Raw genomic sequence first — 20388 nt, 5'->3', positions numbered from 1 at the left:
TAAAGAATGCAAACAAGCAGCGGGCTTTCACATCTCCAGTCGGGTCCACTCATGTCCAGATCATCCATGAAATCTGGAGTGTGTGGATGGGATTGTCTTTATGTTTTGCTGAGGGCGAACATTGTAGTTTGGAAGTGTACCTGGAGTTGCTGCATGAATCTTCCATGAGTAGAGCTTCCTCAGCTCTAGGTGGGCTGTGAGCATCTGAAATTTGAGCCTTTCAGGTCAGTGATGTCTTGCAGTAGAGCGTTTTCTGGAGAACACGCGCCGCTGAACGGTGCCTCATCCTTTTATCCGAGGAGGCCAGATTGAGAGTCGCTGGAGTGGGCCTTCCGTACGTTCTCTTCCCAGTGGGTTCATCCAGGAGGCGGTTTGCTGTATGGAACGAATTTTTATTAATGCGGATAATAAAATGGAGCAAAATGGAGCTTGCTGATTGAATTGTAAGGTGGAGAAGATCTGATGGGGCTGAAAGTTGGACCATGAAATGACAGGCTGTCAGCCATTCCACAGAGTGCTGTATCTGGACCATTTCAGGAGGATCCTCCTAGTAACTAGCATTTTTCTCAAGGACCAGTCCTCATTGATCATGTCATGTCTTCATACTTTGACTGAGGCAACCAGTGGGGGGAAAAGTATTCCATAATGTATAGGGAAATGTGGTATCTATCCTCCCAGATGCCAAAGAGCACATCTGTCTAACTCTTTGTCGATTGGTATGTTTGCTGATATGTCTGCGATCAAGAAACTGCTGTGTCGTCTCATTTCTAGACTGTAACGAGGTATAAAAATCTGTAATTTAGTACAAATGACTTGATTCCTCAGACCTGTTCCTGCCTTTCTTGTCCTGCTTGCCATACTTTTGTCACTGAAACCATTGGAAACTCAGTGATCTGAGTGTTGGACAGGATATTTAAATACGTAATAGTATATGAAATGTGCCATTATGACACATACTTTTCAGTATTTATCAAAAAGTTAATATCCGTCACAAGGCACCCCAAGCAGGACTCAAACCCCAGACCTGCCAGAGAGCGGGACCTGGCCAAACCCACTGCGCCCCCTCGTTATAAAATTAAATGTTGACAAAAAATCTTTATGTTGAGAATTCATTTTTTCAAAATACATTTTGTTTTTGTAATGGGGAAACAATTGAAATAAGCAGCAATTGCAGGGTTTTTTTTTTTTTTTTTTGTGGTAATTTTCACAGTACTAATTTGCCATCACACAGTGTGAAAGCTCACAAGGTTCCTGAAAGCCATCTGCGTGGGGGGATGTATCTTCGGTCACTCATCTCAGGCTGTGGAACACAGTTTGTATGCACACAGCCCATTGCAGAGGCTTAAGGAACAAGCCCTGTTTTGTAAACAACATCCTGATATAACAGAGTTGTTAGAAGCCACTGTCATAATGAGCAGTACACAAAGAGGATGAATATGAAATCCAGAATATTACAGTTCCCTTAGTGTGTGGCTGCCTCTGTAATCACATTGCCAAGAGTGGCGCTTTAATATCCACTTCCTATGGTTATTTTCCTCAAAGCGGTTTCTGTGTTCATTCCAATATCTCATCATGGCCTTATTATACATTCCACTGTTATTACAAGGGAGGGTGACGTTAGTGTGCAATGCCTGCAGTTAGATTCTGTGTTAATGTGTTTTATTGTCATCACACAGTAGAGCAATGCTCACCCGTTGTGGTGGTCCTGCCTTTTGCTTTGCTGGTCCACCACAGGGGGCGTCAGTTACAGCAGAGCTTCCTAATAAAGCTCTCAAAACACAGCCTGCAGAGTTGGAAGTGCTGCCTTCCTGGGCACACCGGGGCTCCTGTCAGCCCTTCCTTCAGAAAAGGCATGTCTTGGAACTCCGTGGCTAGGGGGAGGCACGCAGGACCTCAGGATTTGAAGTTGCTGGAGAGGCCAGTAAACTGCAGCATCATGCCAAATGTCACAGGGCTGTGCCACAGAGAGAGAAGCTTTAACTCTTTGACAGCACCAAGGTATCTTGCAGTTTCAGGGCACAGCTCCATGCTGTTCGTAAGCTGCAAGGAGAGGGAAATACCTGCACTGTACCATGTTGATGAGGACCCAAAAGATGGAGGAATGTTTGGAGGCAAAGAGTGCCTTGGAGATATAGAGTAGAGCTTATACTACATAGAGTCATCATACCGCATATACTGTATGCCGCCATGGATCACTCCACATAAGGTCAACACATCGTCCGTGGCATGTGAGACAGTTGACCTGATGCTCGAGTGCCACAGCAACTCCTTTTAAAATAGTAATACTCTTTCTGTGCTCCTCATTTTCCTCAAATGGAGATGCCCTAGCGAAAAATTTTTGTCAAATGTCACTGTTGCTTTCAGTCAGTGGCCAGATGAGCTTCAGCTTGTCAAACAGTTGTTTTTTTGATGACAGGCAGCCTTTTACAAGTATAGCCTGAAGTCCATGACTGGGACAGGCAGTGCTTTATTTATAATTTTCTGTTCACAGGAATCGACTACAAGACGACCACTATACTCTTGGATGGAAGGAGGGTTAAATTACAGCTTTGGTAAGTGTTCCTGAAGCTGCCAAGATATGCTACATCCCAAATCATTAGTTATTAATTCACTTTTGTGGGTTTTTGCTAAAAACATTACACATACTCAAAGTCCTTCTTCTGTATTTTGTATTTGAAAGCATTAATTTCTCTTTGGCAGTGTCTTCCTTCCTAAAGGAGATGATGTAGCCCTCACTTTCCTTTTCTGACATGGCAGTGGAATACCTGTAGACCCGTGTCCATTCAGTGCTGAAACTACACATTTAACACTTGACGTGCAAGGTGTTTGAAGGCTAGAGACTGTGATGTGATCTGACGCATCTGCAAGGGAGGGCAGTTCAAAAGAATGCCACCGTTGCCAGTAACGTGCGAGTCGTCTGGAATCTGTCTGAACTTGCTTCCAACAGCCAGAGGTGTCCAGTTTGAACGCGGCTGGGGTCATACGAGCACCGTCAATGTCATCGCTGTACCGCGTTGTTGTATTTTTAGCAGCTTGTTCTCTTAGTTATGTAAATATTGAATTATTGATTTGAAATATTTCACATGAGAGGAACTCGGTCCTGAGGGAGCCAGTGCTTCAGCAAATGCTCTCTTTAATTTTCTATCATTTTTCCCAACCTGCTTGGTAATCTCATCTCCATCACGCGTCTCAGTAAATGATTTAATACATGGCTCCCCAGTGCAGTCTTCTGTTCTGTAAGAGAAAGCGAAGGGAGGGAAAGCAAATGCCTTGGAAAATCGTACTCAAATTATAGCGCTGAAATCGTCAAACAATCCTATGAATGATGATCCAGAGCAACTGGAAGCTCTGCCCTTAGGAATAAGAGAAACCTTATTGAAGGCAACTGTATTTTTTGCTGTTAATTAGTATGTTTATATCTATAGTATTATTATATTGTAATATGTTTTTTAATTGTGCTTATGGTTTTGAATAGTAATTACTGTACTGTCTTGCGCTGTTTACACACATCTTGCACACGTGTGCTTTATGTAGTCCTGTGTAAGGAGCTTTGTGTTGTTTTTTGTAACACCATGGTCCTGAAAGAACATTGTTTCGTTTCACTGTATGCTGTACCAGCTGTCTATGTTTGAAATGACAATAAAGCCGTTTTGACTTGAATCCGTCAGGAGCTGGTTGAGAACGTGACATCCTGCTGTTAATCGAGGAAGACAGCACTGGTCCTAATGGTGTGTCTCACATGAAAAGGCCACTTGCATACTGGTAAAACACAAGTGGATCTGGTGAATGCTGACATTGCTATGACAGTTCGACTGCTTTGAATCGTGGTGCTGGAAAACCATGGATGAAAAGGCAGAGAAAACAGATGGATCTTGGTTAAAATTAAGCCAGAACACTCATAGTAAACTGGAATGAGGCTAAGGTTATATCATACTTTGGACACATCACGAGAAGAGAAGCTCCTGTTGAAAAAAAACAGTAATGCTGGGAAAGAAAGTCGGGGGAAAAGACGAGGACCAGCACAGAGGTGGATGGATTTAGTCACAATGGCAATGGACACACCACTTTCAAGTTTAAGGACATAAGTACAGAATATTGTGAAATGTATGTGTGAATTCCCTTGCAGGGACAGAGTACAATCCCATCCTGTCCGGTCAGAAGCGATTCTTATAGAATTTTTTGAAAAGATTCTGTGGTCACTGAGAGCCAGCGTCTACTTGATGGCATTTAACAATAGCAATCACATACACTTATATTGTACAAAACATTCTTGTTAGTGAGAATGTTCAGTGAAAATGTGTAAAAGGACCGTTTGTTGTGGGAGGAGAGTTGCGGACCAGTGTGTATAAGAACTAACCACAAACACAGGAATATGGCAACCGCTCAGGTTGAACACTCTGCTGTGTACCTGGTTTGAGTTAAGGGTCCAGTGTAAAGTCACACAATCCTCTCTTTCAGGGACACATCTGGTCAAGGGAGATTCTGCACCATATTCCGGTCCTACTCCAGAGGAGCGCAGGTATTGTGTGATTGATCTGCCACAGTAATATACCAAGTAAATACAGTACTTTTTAAAAACTTTTGCTGAGGTTTTCATTTCAAATTTTACTGTATTTCACTCGAACTGAAAATATTTACCTTGTCAAAAGAAAATGTGAAAACATCACTGTTCAAATAGAACTCAAACTCAAATAGGTATTTTATTTTTTTCAATAATCTAATTTAGTGGGTGTTTTGAGGTATTCAAGGTCATCTACGTGCAATTGCGTGCTTTCAAATTCCTAGGGGTCTCGTATTTATATTGAAAGCACTACTGAAGAGAACACCCTCAGCTTCCTGTGGAAAAGCACTGGTATGTGACAAAACGGGGTCATGAGTGTCATTCTGCGGCTTCCCTGCTGCTTTGAAACAAGGCGCCAAAGAGCACCGGTGCTGGGTGTCTGTCCTAACCGTAGCAATGACCCCTTAGCACTTTAGTGTTGCTGATTTAGCCGGAGAAGGGGAATATCAGGGAGTGCCATTGTTTGATGTGTAAACAGTTTTGTGTGCCGGTTAAAACCATACTTTAAATAATTACTGGTCTACTTTAAAGAAGACATACAATATACACTAAGTACAGACTGAGACAATACTGATGGCACATCATCTGCATATGGATTTCCACAGTGGATCCGCCAGTACTCGTTCAAATGTCACTCCATGTAGTGAATCTTCAGTTTTTTTTTTTTTTTTCTTTTGATTACCTTCAGTGTAATACATTTATCCATTCATTGATTTATTCATTCTTCAACTCCCACCTCCGACAGAGTTTCAACCAGGTCCCGAGGGAGGTGGGGGACATTGAGTCCGAATGGACTATGTTCCGCTCCTCCATTGTCGGTGCGGCGGTTCGGAGCTGCGGCCATAAGGTCTCCGGTGCCTGTCGCGGCGGCAATCCCCGAACACGGTGGTGGACACCGGAAGTAAGGGATGCCGTCAAGCTGAAGAAGGAGTTCTATCGGGCCCGGCTGGCTCATGGGACTCCTGAAGCAGCTGACAGGTACCGACGGGCCAAACGGAGCGCGGCTCTGGCAGTCGCCGCGGCAAAAACTCGGGCTTGGGAGGAGTTCGGTGAGGCCATGGAGGAAGACTTTCGGTCGGCCTCAAAGAGATTCTGGCAAACCGTCCGGCGACTCAGAGGGGGGAAGCGGTGTTCCACGAACACTGTTTACAGTGGAAGTGGTGCGCTGCTGACCTCAGCTGAGGATGTTCTCGGGCGGTGGAAGGAGTACTTTGAGGATCTCCTCAATCCCTCCGACACGCCTTCCGTAGAGGAAGCTGAGGCTGGGGACTTGGAGGGGGACTCGTCCATTACCCTGGCTGAAGTTGCTGAGGTAGTCAAAAAACTCCTTGGTGGCAAGGCTCCGGGGGTGGATGAGATCCGCCCCGAGTTTCTCAAGTCTCTGGATGTTGTGGGGCTGTCTTGGCTGACACGCCTCTGCAGCATCGCGTGGAGTTCAGGAACGGTGCCTCTGGACTGGCAGACCGGGGTGGTGGTCCCTCTTTTTAAGAAGGGGGACCGGAGATTGTGTTCCAACTACAGGGGGATCACACTCCTTAGCCTCCCTGGGAAAGTCTATGCCAGGGTACTGTAAAGGAGAATCCGACCGATAGTCGAACCTCGGATTCAGGAGGAGCAATGCGGTTTTCGCCCTGGCCGTGGAACACTGGACCAGCTCTATACCCTCACTAGGGTGTTGGAGGGTTCGTGGGAGTTTGCCCAACCAGTCCATATGTGTTTTGTGGACCTGGAGAAGGCATTCGACCGTGTCCCTCGTGGCATCCTGTGGGGGGTGCTTCGGGATTATGGGGTTCGGGGCTCGTTGCTACGGGCTGTTCGTTCCCTGTATGACCGGAGCAGGAGCTTGGTTCGCATTGCCGGCAGTAAGTCAGACCTGTTCCCGGTGCATGTTGGACTCCGCCAGGGCTGCCCTTTGTCACCGATTCTGTTCATTATTTTTATGGACAGAATTTCTAGGCGCAGTCAGGGAACGGAGGGTATCTGTTTTGGTGGCCGCGAGATCTCGTCTCTGCTTTTTGCGGACGATGTGGTCCTGTTGGCTTCATCAAGTCAAGACTTGCAGCGTGCACTGGGGAGGTTTGCAGCCGTGTGCGAAGCGGCGGGGATGAGAATCAGCACCTCCAAATCCGAGGCCATGGTTCTCAGTCGGAAAAAGGTGGATTGCTCCCTCCGGGTTAGGGGGGAGTTGCTCCCTCAAGTGGAGGAGTTTAAGTATCTTGGGGTCTTGTTCACGAGTGAGGGAAAAATGGAGCGGCAGGTCGACAGGCGGATCGGTGCGGCGTCTGCAGTAATGCGGTCATTGTACCGGTCTGTTGTGGTGAAGAGGGAGCTGAGTCGTAAGGCGAAGCTCTCAATTTACCGGTCGATCTACGTTCCTACCCTCACCTATGGTCATGAACTCTGGATCATGACCGAAAGAATGAGATCGCGGATACAAGCGGCAGAAATGAGTTTCCTCCGCAGAGTGGCTGGGCGCACCCTTAGGGATAGGGTGAGGAGCTCAGTCACCCGGGAGGAGCTCGGAGTAGAGCCGCTGCTCCTCCGCATCGAGAGGAGCCAGTTGAGGTGGCTCGGGCATCTGTTCCGGATGCCTCCTGGACGCCTCCCTGGGGAGGTGTTCCGGGCTTGTCCCACTGGGAGGAGGCCTCGGGGCAGACCCAGGACACGTTGGAGAGACTATGTCTCCCGGCTGGCCTGGGAACGCCTTGGGGTTCCCCCAGAGGAACTGGAGGAGGTGTGCGGGGAGAGGGAGGTCTGGAGTACTCTGCTCGGACTGCTGCCCCCGCGACCCGGCCCCGGATAAAAGCGGAGGAAGATGGATGGATGGATGGATGATTTATTCATCATCTGTAACCACTTGTCCAGTATATCTGGGAAGCATAGGGCATTAGGCTATGCTGGATACACGATAGACAGGACAGCAGTTCTAATGATGGACGTGAGATTATCGAGGGAGCACCTGTTTTCACTTACTGTTTGTCCAGTGTGGGGCCATACTGGTCCGGAGCCTGTCTCAGAAGTATGTAGAACATGAGATTAGCAGTCATAAACAACCAACCAACCAATATCAGCAACCGCTTGTCCCATGGGGGGTCGTGACAAGCTGGAGCCTTCCCAGAAACACAGGGCGCAGGGCTGAAGGGTGAGGGGAAACACCCTGGAAAGGACACCAGTCCATTGCAAGGCACCCCAAGCAGGACTCGAACCCTGGACCGGCCACACAGCGGGCACCAGCCAAACCTGCTGCGCCACAGCAATGAAAGTTGCGTTATCAATTTGGTTGGTTGGTTGAATTATATACAACATTTAAATTCCCAGAAAAGGTCTTAGTAAGATCAAACCCACAGAGCTGTCTTCCTCAAAAGTTTGGTGTTTGATGCAGTCTTGAGGTAAAGAAGTTCTAGAAATAACTCTCTCTACTGGATGTTCTGTGACAGGCAAGGCCTCTTGTGTAAGCACGCTATTGTGTGCACAGGATAATTAATGCGGAAACAAGTCACTGATTTATTGGGTCTTTCTGCTGCACGTTAGCTTAACTAAAGCCACAACAGTCAAGCTAACTTGAGATCTTGTTTTCTTTATATGCACCACAATGATTTTGAGAGAGGCGGGCGATCTGAAGTTCTGTTTTAGAAGGGAAATTACTGTTGTAGTCTTGAAAAAGGTACTGACCCTGGATGGTGCCAGGAAGCTTCAAGGTATCCAAACACCCATCCATACATTGTCTCTTATCCACTTGGTGTCATGATGATGAGGCCACACCCTTGACAGGACAGTTGTTATCCAGCCATACAGATTAGTGTAAGTGCAGTCCTTCTGAAATTACATTAGTCAAAACTTCTTCAACAGCTAGCATTAGTCTCTCTTCAGTAAAACTTCAGCCAAATTAGTAAATATGATAAAAATATACACCAATCAGCCAAAACATTAAACCCACCTGCCTAATATTCTGTGGGTCCCCCTTGTGTCGCCAAAACAGCTCTGACCCATCGAGGCATGGACTCCGCAAGACCTTTGAAGGTGTACTGCGGTATCTGACACTAAGACTTTAGCAGCAGTCTTTAAGTCCTTTAAGTTCAGAGGTGGGGCCCCCATGGGTTGGACTTCTTTTTGCAACACATCCCACAGATGCTCGGTTGGATTGAGATCTGGGGAATTTGGAGGCTAAGTCAACACCTTGAACTTTTTCATAATTTTTGCAGTGTGGCAGGGTGCATTATCCTGCTGAAAAAGCCACTGCCATCAGGAAATACCACTTCCTTGAAGGGGTGTATGTGGTCTGCAACAATCGTTAAGTAGGTGGTAAGTGTCAAAGTAATATCCACATGAATGCCAGGACCCCAAGTTTTCCAACAGAATATTGCCCAGAGCATCACACTGCCTCTGCCGGCTTGCCCTCTTCCTATAGTGCATCCTGCTGCCATCTCTTCCCCAGGTAAACAACGCACACACACCCGGCCGTCCACATAATCTGAAAGGAAACGTGATTCATCAGACCAGGCCTCCTTCCGTTGCTCCATGGTCCAGTTCTGACGGTCACGTACCCATTGTAGGCGCATTCGGCAGCGGACAGGGGTCAGCATGAGTGCACTCTGACTGGACTATGGCTACGCAGCCCCATACACAGCAAGCTGCGGTGCACTGTGTGTTCTGACACCTTTCTACCATGGCCAGCATTAGGGTTTTCAGCAATTTGTTCTACAGTAGCTCTTCTGTGGGATCGGACCAGACGGGCTAGCCTTCGCTCCCCACGCACATCAATGAGCCTTGGGAACCCGTGACCCTGTCGTAGGTTCACCGGTTGTCCTTCTCGGACCACTTTTGCTAGGTACTAACCGCTGCGTACTGGGAACACCCCACAAGACCTGCTGTTTTGGAGATGCTCTGACCCAGTCATCTAGCCATCACCGTTTGGCCCTTATCAAAGTCACTCAGATCTTTACGCTGCCTCCAACACATCAAATTCAAGAACTGACTGTTCACTTGCTGCCTAATATATCCCACCTCTTGAGAGGTGCCATTGTAATAAGATTTTCAATGTTACTCACTTTTGTCGGTGGTTTTAATGTTTTGGCTGATCGGTGTAAATCTCACATTGTGCCAGACCACTAGCAGTGTTGTGGAAAAGGGTTACAGGTGTGAACCTGTTTACTGTGTAGTGTATGAGGTGTGCTGTGGCACTCTGCTTTAAGTCCTTCCCTGCTCAGGACCTCACACGTTGTAGCTCAGCACAGCATCCTGTGTGACCCGGTGTGTGATTCAGATGATATGACTAGGAGGCACATTTTGAAGTATGAGCAGAGGAAGGGGGAAGGAGTCTCACTCGTGAAGGAGTGGGGGGTCAGGCGTAGACTTGGGAAGGCTTTCATCAATCAGCCTGTGGATAGACAGCCAGAACAGCAGTGGAAGGAGCTTCGATTGATGGGCTTAGGTGACCCAGAGGGGCTTTACCGGCTGCATAAATGGATACTGTGCCTTCACCTGCCAGACACCCTGAAGCCAGCCTTACTGGAGAGGCTGAGGGTTACCATGGAAATGACGCCCCCGACTAGCAAAGGAGCAGGCTGCAGTACACTGTGTCCTCTGCTGCCTATAAATAAACCTGGCAACTACTAATCAATCGTCAGTAGGCTTTTGATTGTTGCCACTCACATTTATTTAATTATTTCCATTACTAGCCATTTAAATCAGCGCCAGTAGACAAGTGTACGTGATATTATGTTTGCGCTGCCACTTTTATGAAGATCTGTTTTGTTAGAAATGGCGTGTTTGAATTCCTCTTGTGAAATTTTGGTCTGTGCTGTGGATGAGAGGCACTGTGATAAGGAGAGGCTCCCGACAGCTCCTCTACCTTTGAGCGGGACAGTGCAGTAATGTGAATGGGCCTGTCCAGCCGGGAGGATGGTGAGTCTCAGGTGTGTGCTGAAGGGGTGATAAATGTCCTGAATATACCGTCGCACCCCTGTGCGCAAATATAATGAAAAATACGTGACAGAAGGGTGAAAATATACAGGTGTGAAAGGAATGACTGGTTATATCGGTGTGAAAAAGGAGATTCCTCCAGATGAGACATACATTTACTTTTAGAATAGTTTTTCTTATTTTATTTTATTATTTGTGCCGTATTTTCACCTTTTATTGTAAAAACTGTTATGTACCATTACAAAAAAGTATCTTGGAATGCAATGAATAATGCAACTGGAAGTAAACACAACTTCACCAACTACACTAAAAAGTGTACTTTTGTCTAGTGGTATTCTTGTGATGTAATGGGGGACTTTTTGTCTTGTTCTTCATGCTTTTTCTCCTGTTCTTCTCTTTCTGGTTTTCTCTCAGGGTGTAATCCTGGTGTATGACATCACAAATCGCTGGTCCTTCGATGGTATCGACAGATGGATCAAGGAGATTGATGAGGTAACAGTACGTTGCGCAATATTTTCCCTCAGAAGATTCCACTCACGCTGAAAATGAAATGATCACTGATGAAATCCAGTTATGTTTTTTCTTTGGTCATTATTTATTTTATAGATGCCTTCAACAGTTAGGCTGTGTGTATTGATTTTTATATTAATTTTTTATGGTACTATTATTTTTATTTTACATTACATTTATTTATCTAGTAGATGCTGTTCTCCAAAGTGACTTCCAATGAACTCTGTATAGTGTTACCAGCCAACACACCTTATTCACCAAGGTGACTTACACTGCTAGATACACTTCTTACAATGGGTCACTCATCCATACATCAGTGGAACACACTCTCTGTCACTCACACGCTATGGGGGAACCTGAACAGCATGTGTTTGGACTGTGGGAGGAAACCAGAGCACCCGGAGGAAACCCACGCAGACATGGGGAGAACATGCAAACTCCACACAGGCTGAATGGGGATCGAATCCATGTTCTCTCGCACCACCCAGGTGCTGTGAGACAGCAACTGTACTCTCTGTGCCACTGCCGCCCTTCATTTTGTCCCCGTTATTTTGTTCCTTCATCAGTGCTTTCCGCAAGATAACCCATTTTACTCATTTAGACAGCTTGCAAATCATTTTATTTGTAGTATAACAGGTCTCATCCTGGGACTAGAACTAGCAAACTTCAGAATAGAAGGCTGTTTCTTAACCGTTACATCAGGGGAAAAGAAGGGGGAAAAAAAGACAAGCACTGCTGTTTTCATGGTCCAGAAGTTAAGATCGAAATGAAGGTCAGTGAGAGATGAGAAGACCTTAGTGTACATAGGAGCCTGCTGAGCAGACAAGGGTTCAGAAGGAACACAAGCAGCAGTCTGATGTAGCAACACTCTGATTTGGTGAGAAGCACACAGATGAAAGGTGCTTCGGATAGTTATAATTTTTCATGCAAGGATTTACAAAGTGAATGCTGAGAATGTTAACTCTCCTGTACTCCTTGATGATTAATAAAAGCATCTGCAGTTGGGCCACTGCTGAGAGAGTGATTTAAATAAAGATCAACTATAAATAAGGTGGCACATTCCTTACTCCTTATTTGATTACTTGTTAGGCAGGCTTGCATTTTCCTGGATGATATTTAAATCCTGTGGAAACTAAATCAGCAGTTTGCAATTTTAAAAACATTTCCATTCGTTTGTATGTACATGTTACTGATTTCAAAGAGATGATTAAATCAAAGATGACTTTGTGGTTAGAAGAAAAAAGTGAATGTTTTGCAGACAGATGCCCCGTCCTGATTCTCTGCTTCCCATTGCAATATCGCAGTGTGAACTCTGGAGTCACAATGGGAAAATGGGAACGTGGAAAGAATAATAAGGGATTAGTTTTTCATTAGGCTGCAGTCGCCACACACGTGCTGGTACAAATCTGTGCGTTTCAGTCCAGAGTTGACAATTTGCTTGCCTGAGTTGTGTGTGCAGTGTGGCGTCCCGAGGCACATTCGCAGTATGACGTAGCATCAATCAGACAAGTCCTCAGATGTGACAGACGGAGCTCCTGTGAGTGTGCTCACTTCATCGGGAAAAGGTTGTTATCCAGCCGAGCAAAACGCGAACATTTTGAAAGCAAATGCCACTGTTGCCTCAAACATGAGAGCATGTCATTTCTCTGTCACAGTAAAATTCTTTTTTTCCCCTTGAATGTTCCTTTTATTATTATTTCTCTTCACGGCATTTTCTTTTTCCCCTTCCTTAGAGGAACTGTTATGACCCTTGGAATATGATGATGCTGAGGAGTGTTAGAGACATGACAGAAGTGCTTGAATCATGACAATATTCTGTGAAAATAAAAGCACTTTTTTGTCCTAATGTTATTTTAACATTCAACCACAATGGCAAGGAAATAAATGTGTTTGAACAATGTTTAAAAAAAAATCTCATGAAGTTTAGGCTCATGATTTTATTGGATTTTTACTGTGGATGATGGGTAAGGCTACTTTTGAACAAAAGGAATAAAAGAAGATCTGCTCTTATTGCCAGTACTGATTTTTATGTCAGTAATATTGCTCAGAAAGGACACACAGAAACAAATGAACAGCCTAGACATTAACTTCATTCATTCAGTCGTCCATTATCAGCAACTTGTCCAGTCCAGTTTAGGGTCTTAGAGTCCACAGCCTTTCTTGGGGGTACAGCGCATCCTTGCATGATTTTCAGCTGATGTCATGCATGTTTAGATACTAATCAGCCAGTTTCACTCCAAAATAACCTCTTTTGCAGAAACAAGACATCCTTCAGTAAACATGAAGGCATTGCTGTGTCTCCTAAGGATGTGAAGTATTTGCAGGATTTTAAATTTTGTTTACTGTTAAGAGTTTGCTTTTTCAGATTTGGTGAATAACAGTTGTGAGCTTTATAAAGCCTAGCTGATTCTAAGATGAAAAAGGCAGAATACACTGCAGCCAGGAGGAAGGGGATGTGCTCCTCCAATATAAACACGTACCAACATCATGTGAGCTACTGATGTCTGTCTGCCTGAACCAAGCACAGTTGAACATCTCCTCACAGGCTTCGAGCTACATGCTGTATGTCTCTAAATTGAAATTAAAATCTATAAATTACAAACATCTGGAACCAAATCTGTTTTTTTTTTTTGGTCTTTAGACATCTGTACTATTTGACTTTCTACAAATTTATAGTTATCGCCCTAAAAATTTCAGTTTGGTCACACAAAGGGAATCTAGACATAGCCAGACACCTTAGACAGAGCATCATTAACCAACTGACCCGTACCAGCCAGAATGACCGAAGTCATGCAAGGCCACACAGTACTATAGTGATTTGTATCCAGAAGTGCTGCTCTCAGTGATGTGAGAAGCTGGGGCTGTTACCACAAAAGCGCAGGTTTGAGTTTCAGGATGGGCCTTACTGACACTGTCTCCTGAACTAGAACTGCTTCGACAGTATATCCAACAGCATAAATGGATAAAATTGAAAGCTATGCAGATTTCTTTGGGTAACAGCATCTGCTAAACAAATAATAAATATTAGATGCTGTCTTAGCTGTGCCGCTATGCTTGGATTTCCCAACTCCACTCTAAACATGGGTTGGGTCAAAGACAATAATTGCTCAGTTTACAGCCTGTTCAAAGAAGCTGTTTCTCAGATGTTTGCCTTTCCTGTATGTGTGCTCTGTCTGGTTCTCCCAGCATGCCCCTGGTGTGCCCAAGATCTTGGTGGGAAACCGCCTGCACCTGGCCTACAAGCGCCAGGTAACCACAGAACAGGCCCAAGTGTACGCGGAGCGCCTGGGCATCACCTTCTTCGAGGTCAGCCCACTGTGCAACTTCAACATCACAGAGTCCTTCACGGAGCTGGCCCGCATTGTGCTCATGCGCCACGGCATGGAGCGTCTTTGGAGGCCCAATAAAGGTAGCCCGTCAGAAGCTAGCTTACTCTCGCCGCTCTTTCAGCAGTTGGGACCAGGAAGAGAGGCTGTTTCAGCACTGCAGCCAATGTACCCCTGGTCATACTTTCACATTCCTGTTCAGGGAGGGACCATGAGAACCATCATCACATGTATCTCTCAGATGATTGTACATCGTAAATAAAGGACATAGTAATATAATACGAGTCAAAAGCACACTTTCTGAAAAAGTTTCTTTCACAAGGAAGTCAAGCTTGAGTAGGAAATGAGCAGACATGTCTTCCCAGCTGTTGTGAAGCAACTTCCAGAAATGCCGGACACGTGTTGCTTTGCTTTGATTCTTCTGTACAATTTGTCTCAAATTGCACAGCTGTACTCAAAGTTCTGACTGGTGCTGTAGTAGTCTTAACATTTCGTATAATGTGAACCAAATTTACCATATATTCAAAAATAACACAAAAATACTGCACCATGGCCTGCGTGCTTCTTTAACCTGGCACAAGGAATGAAGAATGACACACTACTTTACAAATAGCACCCCACAGTGGTAAAGGCTGTAGCTGTACAGTGTGTACTTGGCATAGATTAAGAAGTATTGTATGTTAGTTATTATGGTGTTCATCAAAGTCTTCACAGCCCTATAAAGGTCCTAAAGCTGTTTTAGTGATCTTTGTGTTTATACATGCTTGCAGTAACCTTATGAATACTAATACACATGACTAATATTTTTATACAATCATTTTCTATACAGCTACCATAAATATATAGAAAGTTGTATATATTTGACTTTCTTCCAGTGTTGGATGGAGTTGAGTAGTCTGTTCTGAATATGTCTGATCTCCAGTCTGAACTTACTCGGGACAGGGGTTATATAATGTTTTCTAGCCATTTTAACAGACACTTGAGGACACTTGTGATGGAAGCTGATGCTCCTTGTGATGGTTTGTCACTCCCTCTGCAGTGTTGAGTCTACAAGATCTGTGTTGCCGCTCCATTGTGTCCTGCACACCGGTGCACCTTGTGGACAAGCTCCCCCTTCCAGTTGCCTTAAAAAGCCACCTGAAGTCCTTCTCCATGGCCAATGGGCTCAATGCCAGGATGATGCATGGCCGCTCCTACTCTGTCACTGCCAACGGCGCCGGTAAGAGGAACAGCCTGAAGAAATCCAAGCTGATCCGTCCTCCTCAAAGCCCATCTCAGAGCTGCACAAGGAACAGCTGCAAGATTTCATAGTACTGAGGCTGCACCGCCTTCACCTGCACTCTGTGTCCTTCTGGGTCAGATCAAGGCAGAGGCACCAACTGTGCTCTCCACACTCTTTTTTTTTTTTTTTTTTTCCCCCCCACCCTCCTGCTTTGCTCAACAGCTAACAGATGGAGAGAGCAGGCCTGGATTACCAACCTGATTATCTCCTCCTCTCAAGACTCTGGGTTCAGGGTTGTTGAAAGAGTTCTAGCTGGGAGTCTGCTGTTGGACAGTGCCAAGAGGTGACTCTTTATTTGCCAAAATTCTGAGATCATGAGAGTTTGACTTCTGAACTCAGTCTGAGGCACTGTTGCCATTCTGTGTGGCGTAAGGAAACGTATATAAATATATACAGTACTGTGCAAAAGTCTTGGGCATTTAGATGTTTCACCAAAATATTTGTTTTAGACAGTTATTTAATGTCCTCTGCATTAGTGTCAGTTGGAAAGAGCATATTTAAGATTTCCAAGCATTCCTTTTGCAAAAAGTTACAGTATTACAGTAAGGGTTTTGTATGTCGTTAAAGAAAGAAAGTACACACACCCACACAGTCTGAAACCACTTATCCCAAGCGAGGTCACGGTGAACCGGAGCCTAACCCAGCAACACAGGGCGCAAGGGACACACCCAGGACGGGACGCCAGTCCGTTGCAAGGCACCCCAAGCAGGACTCAAATCCCAGACCCGCCAGAGAGCAGGACCCAGCCAAGCCTGCCGCACCAAGTGGATGTTGACAGTGGATGGTTACTAAGCTTTGTAGGAAGTTTATTAATTAAGAGAATTATTTTTGGAAGCATTCTCGCTTTACAGCCCCCCCCCCAAGTGCCTAAAACTTTTGCACAATACTGTATATATATATTTGAAATATGTGACACTTTGGGCTGGATATGATGAAGACTGCAGATCAGGGACTCCAGATAAGGAAGGGAACAGAAATATATGCTTTCGGATGAAATGAGTTGGCTTTCATACCAAGATATTCCCTGAGAACGAGTTACGATTCTTACGTGTCACTCAGGTGTAATGTCTGATTGTAGCCTGGCAAATATTTCTCAGAATGAATGAATGACAGAAGATAAGTCTACATAGATGGAAACTGCAGGTAGAAATTGCAGCTATTTAAACATGTATTTCATATGTACAATGTTGTTTGATACTATTGTGCTTTATTGTTTGGTTTGTATCATGATTTCCTTCTATAACCATGTACAGGGACAAAAACAGCGGTCCTTCCAACTGGAAGATACCAAAGACATTGGAGGGGGTGGTGAGCTGGTGTCTCTGTGTTAAAAAAAAAAAAAAAAAAAATGTTTTGTAATTTAGAGCACTATGATTTCCAATAAACCTTGCTCACAGGAGCTGTTCCTGATGGGTTGTCTTTTGGAGTTCTTTGCTTATCAAACAATTGTTAGATGGATTTGAATGTAATCAAGAGAAAATAAGAAATGACATTCTTCATGGAAGGGGGTGTGGTGGCGCAGTGGGTTGAACTGGGTCCCGCTCTCCGGTGGATCTGGGGTTCAAGTCCTGCTTTGGGTGCCTTGCAGCGGACTGGCGTCCCGTCCTGGGTGTGTCCCCTCCCCCTCCAGCCTTACGCCCTGTGTTGCCAGGTTGGGCTCTGGCTCCCCGCAACCCCATATGGGACAAGCGGTTCAGAAAGTGTGTGCGTGCATTCTTGATGTAATGACATTGCGGTCAAATATACTCTGAATAATTTGATATTCAGAAGTGCATAGAAATGTACAAAGCCTTTGAACAACGACTGTTTTGAAAAAGTTATTTAAAGGCCATTTAGACCATTATTTTTGTATATCAGTACAACAGCGCCATTATATTATTGCGACAGTACAAACCAGTGTAGTGTTCTTGCCCGTGCACTGCAAATGGGAATTGAATGTCTTCATATCCTGCAGAAAATTAAGCATTTTCATCCACAAGTACAATTTTAATTTTAACCTTATCCTTCTCTTTAGAAGAATGCACAGACTATGTAATCATGTTCTCGTTTTACTGCTATTGTTTCCTTTGAGTGTTGTGTTCATAGAAGGTCCACAGTCCACTTTTCTTCACCTTGAAGAATTCAGGTTCCAAATAATAAATCACACATTTTTATTATGTAACCTTGTCCTGGGACCACGATGAGTCAGCATCCTGAAATTACTTAAAAAATATTTCATGCAGTGCAGGAAGTAGGGACATATTTTAAAAAATGCAGCTTTTACCCTGGGAGTCCTTTCTGCTTGACTGAGTGATGCAAACTGTCCTGGTTGCTAAACCTCCTAAAATGCTCCTATGAACTGTAGAGCTCTACAGCCAACTGCTACGTTTGTATGTTGTATGTAATTTACTTGTGAACTCATTTTAAGAAATACAGACAGCAGTATTATATTTTACAAGGCTATACATCTGACTACTTAGCTGTGATTGCAGATTGTTTTATTACAGTACATTACCCTATTTATGCAGCACTTCAGGACTATAATAATAATGATATAATTACGAGTGACAGCTTAATTCATTCCACTAAAACGAAAAGTAAAGCTATAGCATCTTCAGTAAAGAACCTTTATGCAGCTGAGTTCTTCAACCAAGGTGATTTACAATGTTAATCATCTGCACAATGATTTACTCTTTTATATGGTACAGTATTCTTCCTTTACCAGCTTTAAGTATTCAGTTGGAAAGTTTTAACTTGGAAAATACTTAGATGAAGGATACTGCAGCAGCAGTGGGATTCAAACCAGCACTGCTCAACTTGTAACGCAACAGCAGTAACCGTAATGCCTACTTTGGGGCAATAAGGGTGGAACAGAATCCACTCGACCCACCCAAGGTAACAATGAAGTTCGATCTATGCTGTCTTGGCCTTGTGTGGTGTGGTGGGTGCTTGAACCCAGGAACCAGGTGCTGCCACAGGGCCCCTGTTAATTTACTAATCGGGCAATGGAGAGGTCCCTTCATTTGACATTTTGACACTGGGAAAAGAGTACAACAATGGGTTTCTGCAAACTCCCACTCATCTTTCACTGGACTAGAGAATCAGAAACAACCCACAGACCAGGCTTTGTACTATGAGTCACACTGTTGCACTGCAGGTGACTATGTGAAGGAGGAGGAAGCTGTGGGAGAAGGTGAAGTGTACTGATGCTGTGGGTTTATGTTAATAATATTTGTTGCAGAATGAAACTAAATTCTGTTCTGACAATGTGTTTTGGTCATTGTTGTTCATTACTGCTCCCTAGCCTTCGGTCGGAACATTTGGGGTTTAAGAAAAATGTTTAGGGTTACGACAGTTTGAAAATGGCCCCAGTACGTCCCACACCCAGTGCGGTTCGCAAACAGACATGCCCCAGCCTGTCGGACTCGGATTGTTTTTACTTGTGAATCTCTCTTCGGAAGACCCGGGAGGATGCACGGGTGATAAATGTCTTAAAAGGGCCAGTGTTCATGTAATGCTTTGTGTCTTCAGTGGGTGAAATTTTGTTTAAACACAGTATATCAGATTACGGAGCTGGTTTTCAGATAAAGCTTCACCACCTTCTTACCAGCTGTGTTAAGAATGTCAAGTTTCTAACCCAGTTTCTGACTGTTAGTTAGATGTTAGTCATCTTTACAATGATTTACTTATTTATATGGTAGAGTGTTCTTACGAGGGGGGGCATGGTGGTGCAGTGGGCTTGGCTGGGTCCCGCCGTCTGGCAGGTCTGGGGTTCGAGTCCCGCTTGGGGTGCCCTCTGACGGACTGGCGTCCCATCTTGGGTGTGTCCCCCCTACGCCCCGCGCTGCCGGGCTAGGCTCCGGCTTGCCGCGACCCTTCTCGGGACAAGCGGTTTCTGCTAACGTTACTACAACGTGATGTTCATTGGAAGTTGCTTTGGAGAAAACTTGTCTGTTAAATGAGTCAGTGTAAGTGAAGAGGTGTGTGCTGCTTTGTCATTCTGATACTACTGTGTGGGACTCACATTTCAGACAAAGTTAAAGGTGCTGCTGGGAAACTGTTGGTGTCAGTGAGTGAGCAAGCTCCAGGCTGCTCAGTCTTCTCTCAGCCATAGGCTGGACTGGCACACAGGGGTCTCCTTTGCTATGTCCTCCTGTGAAGGTCTCACACACAGCCAGAGTGGGGTCACTCATCAGGATTTTTCTCCATCATTTTCCTGCCAGCGATGCACAGAACCTTGGGCTGTGCGCAAATACACTCATTCTCTGTGTCTTTGTTGTTTCACATGGGCCTCTTCCATTAGACAGCAGATACAAACCCATGACCCAGTAACACTGGCCTTCATTTGGCTTTGTCCAAAGCTGCTCGAAATGCTCTTGTAATAGTTCAAGTTGTTTTTATTGTCATTCCTCTATATAGCTTGTATACAATGGAACGAAATGTCGTTTCCCCGCCGAGCACGGTGCAAGACAGGAGTGCAAGACATTAAATAAATACACAGGACGTGGACACGGACATGGGGCTGTGAACTGTAGGCAGTTTGCAGCGTATGGAGTCATGCCGGGTTAGCTCTTTCACTGTGCCAGGTGAGCGTTGCCGTTGGGAGGCAGCAGGGTGTTGAGCAATCTCTGACCGCCGCAGGGAAGAAACTGTTGCGGAGTCTGCTGCGGTGCCACGGATGCTCCTGTACCTTCTGCCAGATGGCAAAAGGGCGAAGAGTCCATGAGGGTGAGAGGGGTCGTCCGCAATGCCGGATGCAGCGGTTTTTGTGAGGTATAGATGGTAGGTAGAGGGATTCCAATGAAAAT

At 45.0% G+C, this 20388-nt stretch overlaps 1 protein-coding gene across 1 annotated transcript in view; it reads left to right on the top strand.

Annotated features, from left to right (window-relative positions):
• Nucleotides 1-16065, top strand: part of rab40b (RAB40B, member RAS oncogene family) — a 33689-nt gene extending 17624 nt beyond the window's left edge. The window contains exons 2-6 of the mRNA XM_018761985.2: nt 2492-2552; nt 4459-4519; nt 10898-10975; nt 14180-14402; nt 15359-16065. Coding sequence (XP_018617501.1) covers nt 2492-2552; nt 4459-4519; nt 10898-10975; nt 14180-14402; nt 15359-15630 — 695 coding nt within the window. The 3' untranslated portion in view covers nt 15631-16065. The remainder of the gene's footprint in view (nt 1-2491; nt 2553-4458; nt 4520-10897; nt 10976-14179; nt 14403-15358) is intronic.
• The last annotated feature ends 4323 nt before the right edge of the window (nt 16066-20388 follow it).

The sequence above is a fragment of the Scleropages formosus genome, chromosome 20 (assembly GCF_900964775.1).
Source record: "Scleropages formosus chromosome 20, fSclFor1.1, whole genome shotgun sequence".
Classification (NCBI taxonomy): domain Eukaryota; kingdom Metazoa; phylum Chordata; class Actinopteri; order Osteoglossiformes; family Osteoglossidae; genus Scleropages; species Scleropages formosus.
This window is presented reverse-complemented; position numbering and strand designations above follow the sequence as displayed.